This window comes from Drosophila innubila (genome assembly GCF_004354385.1).
Source record: "Drosophila innubila isolate TH190305 chromosome 3R unlocalized genomic scaffold, UK_Dinn_1.0 2_E_3R, whole genome shotgun sequence".
Lineage (NCBI taxonomy): Eukaryota > Metazoa > Arthropoda > Insecta > Diptera > Drosophilidae > Drosophila > Drosophila innubila.
Genome location: NW_022995380.1, coordinates 3,944,636 through 3,955,231, shown reverse-complemented (window position 1 = coordinate 3,955,231; position 10,596 = coordinate 3,944,636). Strand labels below are relative to the sequence as shown.

The 10,596-nt window shown below is 36.4% G+C and overlaps 1 protein-coding gene across 1 annotated transcript; it reads right to left on the bottom strand.

Annotated features, from left to right (window-relative positions):
- Positions 1-1,015: 1,015 nt before the first annotated feature.
- LOC117790913 (putative elongator complex protein 1) lies at positions 1,016-10,170 on the bottom strand. The gene is made up of 6 exons (XM_034630525.1): positions 9,523-10,170; positions 7,191-8,301; positions 5,133-6,545; positions 2,727-2,967; positions 2,283-2,644; positions 1,016-1,385 (listed from the first exon to the last, which is right to left on the bottom strand). Exons 1-6 carry the CDS (start codon positions 10,093-10,095, stop codon positions 1,321-1,323), a joined length of 3,765 nt encoding a protein of 1,254 aa, XP_034486416.1. The 5' UTR covers positions 10,096-10,170; the 3' UTR covers positions 1,016-1,320.
- Between the last annotated feature and the right edge of the window lie 426 nt (positions 10,171-10,596).

Sequence of the window (10,596 nt, the reverse complement as noted above, 5' to 3'; positions counted from 1 at the left end):
AGATTCCACATGTATATTCATACATACATATGTAATTATTTCATCTGCATTTTTGCACTTTGTTTTTGGTTTCGTTTTCGTTTTCCACACACGTTTCCTGTCGCACTTGTTGCTTTGGCAAAATATTTCTTGCTGTTTTATTTATAAAACGGCTTTTATGCTTGCAGCTTCTATATACAAATATACTCCCGATTTCATATTTGTTTATTAACACAATTTTTATTTATATTTTTTTATTTGGCGGGCGAAGAACGAAACGAACTGAGAAACGCGATGCCAAAGCAAACTATAGCGCAGCAACAGCGTACACACGACCGCTCCGTTCAATGGCGCTCACTGGAATGCGATTCGAAAACGAAACCAAGAGAGCAGAGAGGCAATCGGCTCAGATGGAGTTGCGACTGCGACTGCGGCAGCGTCAGCAGCAGCGGTAGCAATAGTAGCAGCAGAATACGTTAGCTGCGCATGTCCAGCGTACGTTAGGGTGTTTCATGAAACAGAGTGATATAATTGATTTTCTATTTAATAACAATGCGTACTATTTAAATTTTAAAGAATAACATACGTTTAGCTTCTTTTATTCACTTTGCTTTAAGTTTATTAAATTTCATCACATTTTGACACACTGTGCAATGTGTTTACAAGCTGCCTAGCAACAAAATGCGCCTACAACACAAATCACAGAGCTGCCAAACATGAAACCTGTTCCAGACAGCGTCGATGTTGTTGTTTGTCAAACAAAACGCTTCACTGCAACTGCAAACGGCGCTGTCAACGCCAACGCATACGCCAGCAGCAGCTGCTGGCAGCGACAGGAAATCATCCGAAATACTTCGAAGGGCGTTGCAGGCTAGCGATAAGTAAAAAGTAAACGCCTCTCAAATGATAGTCGGTACCAATTACCGTTACAAATGTACACCCACTTTTCACAGTTAAGCAACAACAACAAAATTAACGATAACACGCAACTGTTTATCTCGTGCCAATAATTTTAATTTAATAAAAAAAACTTCAATTAGTATTTTTAATGCAACATTTATTTTAGCTAAAAATCCAAGTGAAAGTAAATGAGAGGCGGACACGACATTAGCCATGCGTCGCTTGTAATATTTGAATTGGACCAAAACATTTGCATGAAAAGTGAAAATCCAAATCCATTGCACGCAAATTGTTTGCAAGCTGCATTTATCTGCAGCAGCCCATGCGCGATATACGATAACGATCACAACAACTGAAGTATGCTAAGCCGCCAATCGATAATATTTAAGTGCGGCTTTAAAAGCTGCAGTTAAGCTTTAAGGACAGTATCGGCGATAACCATTACTGCAGTACGCTGTGCTGCCAATCAATAATATTCAACTGCGGCTTAAAGCGTTTCAGCGGGCCTGCAAGGAGAAGAATTAAATAATTGATTACAAATGGAAATGATTGAATAATAATAGAAAAAAAAAAAATATATATATATATATATATATGCCTTGCATAGCCATACAGGCAGTGCATATATAGGTCGAAAACGACCAGATCGTCTTCCTACATCATTTAGCTGACATAGGAATGATCAATCGAAAATAAACATTTAGTATACAAAATATTGTTCCTTGAGATATCTGAACCAATCTCACCGATTATGTATTTGGTATTGTTATTTCAAATAAGTTATGTTAAAATCTGATTTACATTATATGAGCGTTAAATTAAATTTAACGCGAGATGAAGATAAAAATTGTTTTTAATTAGTTAAAATCAGGGTATCAAACCCAATCGAATAAAGGGGTAAGTTCGGGTTTCGGTTATGTCTGTGTTTTGGTTTTTGCAAAGCCTTTATGTATCGTTTTCGTAAAGGTAACCGGTTTCGGATTCGAAAATAAAAATAAAATAAATTTAAAAATGTGAAAAAGTAAATATACAAACAAATATTTTTTGATATCAAAAAAGATTTTTCTAATAAGATCGGTATTTTAATTTAAAATCAAAATAAATTGGAAAAACGATAAATTGAAATTTTTAATTGAATTTAATAAAACTAACCGAAATACATTAATCGGCTTTTTTGGTTAATAAAAAAGTTTTGTTTCGATTAGGATTTCAGTTACGGTTACCAAATTACAATCGGTTAATACCGCTTAAAGATACTGTTCCGATTACGGTTTTAATCCCTGATTCAAATTAGATAGCTTGCGTTTATTTTGCGATATCTCAACAACACTCACAGATTGTGCTTTTGGTATTATCTTACATATTCTAACTATACTTTTAAAACATAACTAATTTGAACTCACTTATTAGGGCATATCGCTGCTCCTTCTGCAGGGCCAAGTAGTCGATATTGGGTCCGGTCAAGTGCTGTGCCGTACCGCCCATTAGCTCTGGTATCCAAATGGCGTCCAGTGATGCCTGCACCACAGACAAGACACTCTCATATAATTGCTGCAATCCCGCTGCCCGTTCGTCCTCCATGTGGAGCTGAAGCAACGCTTTGCATGTGTCACGCACAAGCTGCTGTTGTTGTTGGTGTGCAATCTTTGTGACTTGGTTGTGCAGCGCATCGATGAGCGCGATGTCTTCAAACGGGTTGCCCGGCTTCAGACTCAACAGTTTGCGTTCGTGTTTGCGTCGATTTTTGCTGGAGCGAAAGGTTTTGCTGTTTGGTCGGCAAGTGAAAAGTGAAAATTAGATGAAAATTAGCAATTTATTCGAATTATCAAAGGCAGGTTGACAAATACCCTGTGCCGCGCGAACTGCTGCTGTGGCGAGATGAATGCATGCTACTCGTATCCGACAACAGATCCACCTCATCAATGTCCACATCGTGTTCCCCAGCACCATCAGCATCATTGGCTGTCGCCTGACGTTGTCGTATGTCCAGCAGCCGTTGCTTGTACTCCAAAAACAACTCCCGATCCGCGCTCAGTGATTTCTTTAACTGATCTACAAAGGCGATCAACGCTGGTCGTATTCGATTAGCTGTAATGCATAACGGTTAAGAAATTAGGAACTTTTCATGTGTCGGTCTCGTTTCTAATCAGACTTTATACCCAAATCCAAGTCAATAATTTTAAATAAGTTTAACTTTGAATATAATATTTAAACTTAAGCAAAATAATTTCATTTTATTTTAATTATGTTCGCCACTAGTGCTTGCATTTTTAATTAGATTTCATTAGCGTAACACGTATCTTTGTTATTTATTTATTTGTTTAAATTTAGAAAATATAAATACATATTTTTTAGTAAAATGTACAATTAAATTATATTATAAACATTTTTAATTTTTGACTTAAACGATTAATAAACTTAAACTAAATTTATTGGAAGAATTTAGGAAAAAAATAAAAATTTCAATATTAATAGAAATAAGTATAGTTACGTTGTATTAATAGCTGCGGGTAGTTGAGAATTAAAATTTCGATAAAAGGATAGAGGCACATTACCTAATTCAGCTATTTTTCCCAACCCTTTTTGCAACTTTTTTAACCGACTTTTTCTATGATAACCTTAATAAAATAGATTTACAAACATTTATTACAATTTATTTTATATTTGCAACAGTTTGAAAATACATTAATAAAAATGATTTCTCGAGATTCTCTTCAAGTTAAGCTTTTGTAGAGTACCATCGGCTTTCGGTTTTGTGCTAGTTACAACGTCGGCAAAAGGAGTTTTAGTAAAATAACTACTGCTACACGCCGGATTTGTCACCATTTGTATCAGTGGGAGCAGAAGAAGGAGTAGTAGTTGGAGAAGAAGTAGTAGTAGTAGATGTGGTAGTAGTAGTATTAGTATCTTCATCATCATCATCATTATCATCATCATCATCATCATCATCATCATCATCATAATCATAATCATAATCATAATCATAATCATCATCATCATCATCATCATCATCATCATCGTCATCATCATCATCGTCATCATTATTATCATCATCAGCATCATCATTATCATCATCAGCATCATCATAATCGTCTTCTATTTCTTCCTCATCATCGTTCATCCATTCATCGTCTTCCAAATCTTCATCCACACCATCACTGTCATAAATATCCCAATCGTATCTCATTCGCCTCCAACTTTCGTCACCTTTTTCAAGTAGATCCTGAACATCTCCTGTTGCTACGAGTGCTCTATGAAATAAACTCCTGAATGGACTCCCTGCGCGATCTCTTAGATTACGTTGTGTTCCATTGGCCTCTGGCAGGACAACAACCACCAGCAATATAGCGAAGATAGCAAATGTAACAGCTCCCATAATTGTATTTGCGTTCGGACTTCCGACGTGAATAACCCCAGTTCTTATATAGCCCAGATATAGACTCAACTTCAACTTTTCTTATCAAAATTTATGGACTCTTTGACTACTTTAATTTTTGTTTATGCAGGCAAGTTTAGGTAAGCCTCACTAATTAACTCTTATCTCAAAAATTCTCGTAGCCAACAAATGCAATTCTTCCTATTGATTTGTCAGCCCCTCTTTAAAGAAGGGGCGTGGCCTTTCATTATTAGTTGCATTTTTAACTTGGTTTGCTTACATTTGATTTAAGATAAATTTAATAATAATCAAGTACAAACCGATAATAAAGTAATAAGAATATCATTACATTTTCCAAAAACAAAATGGTTCTTAAGTCATTTGGCTCTGACTTGAAAATTTGATTCATAGCACTAGGTATTCAAATGGGATTTTTTCAATACATGTACGGCTAAAATTAATAAAAAAAAAAAAAAAAAACCCATTACTAGCTCTAAGAACTGCTCACAGAACTGAACATTCGGACAATCTTTAGAATATCTCACGAAAATACAAAATTTATTTCTTTAAAATAATATGTATGCTGGTATTTCAAGAACTGTTGATTTTTATTTATTTTAATATTTTATACTTTTAAAACAGGGGCCTCCACCCTCTGATCCATTTGTTTGCGGTGAACAACAACAATTTTTATTCTAATTATAAATTATCGACCAATCCTTCAAATGGCAGCTATATTATATAGATGACAGATTTATACTAAATTTGGTTAGGATAAAGCCGATAAAGCACAAGATATAATAAAAATACCGGGGTTTTTTTTTAAAATAATTTTAAATAAAGTTGTACCAGTAGTAATTTCTTAAGTGTAACTTACCCAATAGATCAACTGCAAGATCTTCATCCAGCAAACGAGCTTCGTAGATGGCACGTCCATAGAGATGTCCGTCGATCAAAACCTGAAGCGGTGGCACGCCAGTCCACTTGGTGAACTGCTTGAGCAACTCATAGGCTTCGAGATGTCGATCCTGCTGCTGGAGTGGCGTCACCAATGAGCTGGCGACCTGTTCAAGGGATTCGCCTGCGCGCTTGGCCAGATTAAGGACACGCTGCCAATCCAATGTATGCTTGGCACTAAGAAGCGCTTGCTGGAGTTGCCCGCCACGTTCGTACATGATGCTGGCGGTCTCCAGTTGGGCATTGGCACGCAGATGATCCGCATAAGCGACACAGATGCGCTGATGAATGTCTGTCTTAGCCTGGTAGATGACCAATGCCTTTTTATAGAGATTGTGCTGTTTGATGACATCCAAAGCCAGATCATAGTGCTCTGCTCCACAGGCAGCCAGATGAGTTAAAGCAAGATCGTAACGTTTTAAATGTTCATCGATCTTGAACTTGCGATAGTCGAGCGGAAGGGATTTCAGCTCATTGAGGTAAGGCAGAAATTCTTTTGGATCCTTTTGTGATTTCTGTGCAACGAAGAGAACCAGTCCAAAGTCATAGGTGCCAAGGGCGACATTATACAGCTCATTGACATCCACCAGATACAGTAAATACTTGAGCAATTGATCGGCCAGCTGTGCATCCGTTTGCTTATGCTTCCAAATAAGGAGAAGCGCCTGCTCCAGTTTGCCTAGCTTCACGTAGCTCGTTATGATCGGCAAGCGAAAACGTGCTACATCTTTCGGACTTGTGGTCTGTTCCATGAGACCGCACAATAATCCGCATATGTAATCAACCTTACGATCAACGTGATAATCCGCCGGATATTGTTGCTCTGATGCGTTATAGTTACTGGCGTACATATTGAGCGCGTAATCCTCGTTCTGCAGCTCGCTGAGGAACAGACAAAGCCATTGACTGTCGTGCATTTGAGCGAGGAACCTGTTCAGCTGGGAACAGAACATTTTCACATTATGGTCACAAATGATGTTCAGATTAATCCTGTGCTTTCGAACCATCAGCATGGCATCTGTAAACCAACCATCATCTAATAAGCTGCCGATCAGTCGCAGTAAGAGCACACGGGGATAAATAACCTCTAGATTGCCACGGGGCAACTGCAGCACGAGGCGTGCATCATGACCATGCATCACCAGCTTTGCACCACGTTCGATGTTGCGGGTCGAGACCTTGCGACGATCCCATAAACTCACAAAATGCAATGCGTTCAACTGTGTGTAGATCACGTAATCCTCGGCCACGATAAACGATGTCACATCCTCATCAATTCTTTGTCCATCAATGTGCAGCAATTGCTGCGATCGCAGCGTTATGACTCCAGAAGCTGAAATATGAGAAATAGAGTTTGTCTAAGAACGAATTTGGTAAAAATTATAAAAGACAAAATATGAATAAAATTTAAAGGAAAAACCGGGTCTAAAAAAGTACAAGCTCCAGAGTACAAAAAAAAAAAAAAACAAAACAAATTTTTTTAAATCTGGCGATTTTTCTAATTTTTTTTTATTAAATTTTTAGTTACTAATAAGTCGATGGCCTAGTAGCTTTAATCTTAGTTATTTTATGTAAGGAACTTTTATATGTAATAAGTAAAATAAATAATAATAGCTATTATTATTTTCTATTTAATCATTTTTTTTCTTATTCTTTTATCGAGCTTTTAGTACTTCTTAGTAATTTTTGTCAAAATTCTAATTGCGAATTGTTTTTTTCAAAAATGTTAATTTTCCTAATTTTATCTATTGTTTGTCTATTACAATTTCCCCAGTTTGGGATAACTAATTTTTATTTACCCAATTTTGGTATCCTTAGTTAATTTGGTTTAAATTGTAATTTATTGTTTATTTATCTTAATTTTCCTAATTATGATTTGATAATTTTTAGTTCCATATGAAAATTTATCTAGTTTGGAGTTCCAAATTGTTTTTCTCCCAATTTAAGTATTTTTGTTAAAATTCTCATGGAAAATTACCTGATTGACCACCAGTCTTCCAGTGATTATAGTACCCAAAGTCGATGTAATCCGCAGCCTGTGTCAATTGGTAGATTAAGCGACCCGCCTCCAATTTAAAGTTTTTAAATAATATCTCGTAGATTTGTGCATTGTTAATGATGTGGATATAAAAGTTATTATTATTGCCTTCGGCTATGGCGTTTACAGTGCCGTCAATAATTAACGTGCTCTCCACGCAATATGATCGATTCGCCGATCTTAGCAGGAGAATGTGCGTCTTGTTGCCCACGCTGTGTGTGGCCAGCAACTCATGCTTTTCATTGAGCTGCGTCAGATTCGCCAATTGTCCAATTTGTGCGATATTCTCATTTGGCGTGGACACGAATTTCTTTATAACCGGCGGACTAGGCAACTCTGAGGTACCATAAAAGTGAATCAGACCTTCGCTGTCGTACAGGCACAATTGGTTAAAGTTGGAGGTAATCACATTTATGTAGCTGTCCAGTTCCAAGGTATACTGGCACATGGGCGGCGGCACCACAGCCTTCAAAAGATCTGTCAATAGCACACGTTTACCATCAATAACGCAGACCATGTTCCGGAAGCGATCGACAGCCAAATTCCAGCGATAGATATAGCGCTTGCCGCTCTCCAAGAGCACATGCAGAGTGTGCTCGCGACCACTGGACCAATTGAAGATGACCAACGGATCATTCTGTTTATAGACCAGCACCTGCTTAAGATACCAATGATAGTTGCCAATCGTATAGAGATAAATTCTCTGTTCATCCGCCGTTGCTGTTTGCAATGCCAATATGTCCGAATCGCTGCTCCATTGCAGCTTCACAATGGACTCTGTTTGCAAATCAAATGGAAGCTCAAACTCCCGATGACGCAGTCCATTCTTCTCGAACAGCGACACTGTCGATTTATTGGAAAAGATCTGTGGCACAGCTATCCAATTGCCACTTGGACGCCAGGTAAGAGCCGACTGCATTCCATTCCACTTTTCGGCCATATGTTGCAATTTGCCCTCGTTGTCGTAGACGTTAAAGGTGCGTCCCACATTGCTGGCCACATAGGAAACGGCAAAGAAGGCGCCATCGCCTCGCCAAGCAATACATACATCCTATCAAAAAAGAACAAAAGACGCAGTTGATAACATTCTTGGTATTTACAAATTTAGTTGGTCATGTAATTGTTTTGACAAAATACAAGAACTTATCTTTATTATTTTAAAGTGTTTATTTCAATGGATTTCGGTAAATCCTTTTTAAAATTTGTTTTGAAAACTGTGGGAAACTTTAATAAAATTTAAGTAATAATACAAAAAAATCTAACTTGTGCACATAGATGATTTAATATTGTATTGCAGAGTTGATCCCCATTAACTAATTTTTTAATGGATTCGTATTGCTAATGCAACTATCAAAAAAAAGTATTGCTAAAGGCAAATTTAATTTCCATAGGATTGTAAAAAGTAGTGTTAGTAAAAATTTGTTAACCAGCATTCAAAATTAAAATCAATTTAAAATTTTTGGTGGCATTAAGTTATAGTGAAATACTATTTTAATTACCGTTATTAATTTATTTTCGAAAAATTATTAAAAAGGTAGAGAGCTAGAAACAAATTATAGTAAATTGTGAAAAATTGGGGAAAGTTGTTTTTCCAATAGTTTTCCCGATATTTATTGTTTTTATATTATTTTTAAAGCTAATATACACTATCTGTAAGAAACATTTTGCAATATATTTAAGAACAAAACATTTTCAATACGAAATGTTGACTTTTGTCATCTGGCTGATTGAATCATGCCTACCAGTGTTGTGCCTTTAAGCATTACCATTACTTTTTAATTACCATTGAAAAAAGTAGTGATATTCATTATAACATTTCACTAGCATTGAAAAAGTAGTGCTAGTGAAAAAAATGTTAATTAGAAATGCCTAAAAAATTAATTAATTATTTATGTTTTTGGCATTGAATATTGCTAATGAAATCGAATGTTAATTAGCCTGGCATTGGATTTTTTTAAATAAAAAAATTTGGTACTTTAAGAAAGTGTTAATAAATGTTAAAAAAAAATGTAAAAAATTAATGAAAGTGTTAATAAAAAAAATTTTATTTTTAACATTTTATTTAATTTTTAAAAAATTTTTTAATATTTTTTTAACTACTTCTACTTTTTTACAACTTTTTCAATTTTAGTGAAATGCAATTTCATTAGCACTACTTTTTTTCAATGCCAATGAAATGACAATTTCACTAAATAAATAGTTAATTAGGCCCGTCTCTGATGCCTACTTTTTTGTCTTTGTGAATACAATTACTTGACCAAGTGTAACATACCTGTGGCAGTGTATGTACATCTTGAGGCGGTTGGAACTCTGGCGACTGTTTGGCCGCCTGTTTCCCAGCGGTGCCATGGAATTGAGTCTCCTTTTTGCCCCAGCCGACGTTGACAAATTGCTGATCGGTGGCAAGTTCCGCATCAAGTGGCTGCTCGAGGAGCACCTCATAATTACAAGTCATAACAACCACATTCTTGGCTTTAGTGATAAAGACGACCACCTCCTGATTGGGCGACCAGGCCATGCACTCAATGCCCACGTCACAGTAGGTGCCATCATTAATTTCCAATGATATCGCATTGATGAGCAGCACCTCGCCATCGCCCGTAGCTACACATATTTCATCATTCAGTGGCAAATACTCAGCACCGACTATGTTCGGCACTTCGGCAATTATTTTGGGCTCTTCCACGCCATCGCCGGCTTCACCAACGGCGTAGATTTTGTCCTCGGTCACAACAAACGTGAGCTCCTTGTCCTTGTGCTCGAAATCCGGCTGCAGCAACAGTTGCTTTGCATTCCGAATGCCAGTTGTGTCCTCCTTGCAATATTGTAGCTTCAGATTGCGCATTTTGTTTCTTAATTTTTGTCATCAAAAACAAAAACAACCAAAAACAACGTGCTGGTTTGGAACAATGTTGCCAGCTTAGGTGTGGAAGATTGCCACCCGGTGCAAAGGCTGCCACCCTGCAAAGTTTCGCTATCTGGTTTGATTTTTTGTACTTAAGAATTGAGTACATTTCCGAAAATGGGTATTCTAAATTTTTGTACCCATTTTCAGATTTATGATTTTTTTTGCTGGAATTTTTTAAATTTTTGCATTCTTTTTTTTTGAATTTTCTCGATTTTTTTAAATAATTTTTTTTTTTTAGAATTTAATTTTGTAATTTCTTTCCCCGAGGGCTGACGAACTTCAAACCTATATTAAAATGATTTCCTCAATTTGATTTAATTTTCATGAAATAACTAAGTTATTTCAAAGTTATTGATTGCAATTTGAAATTTTCATTCAATTAAATTTAAATTTATCGGCTTGGCGCCAGAAGCTTAAACTATCGGCGAATTAAGGCTG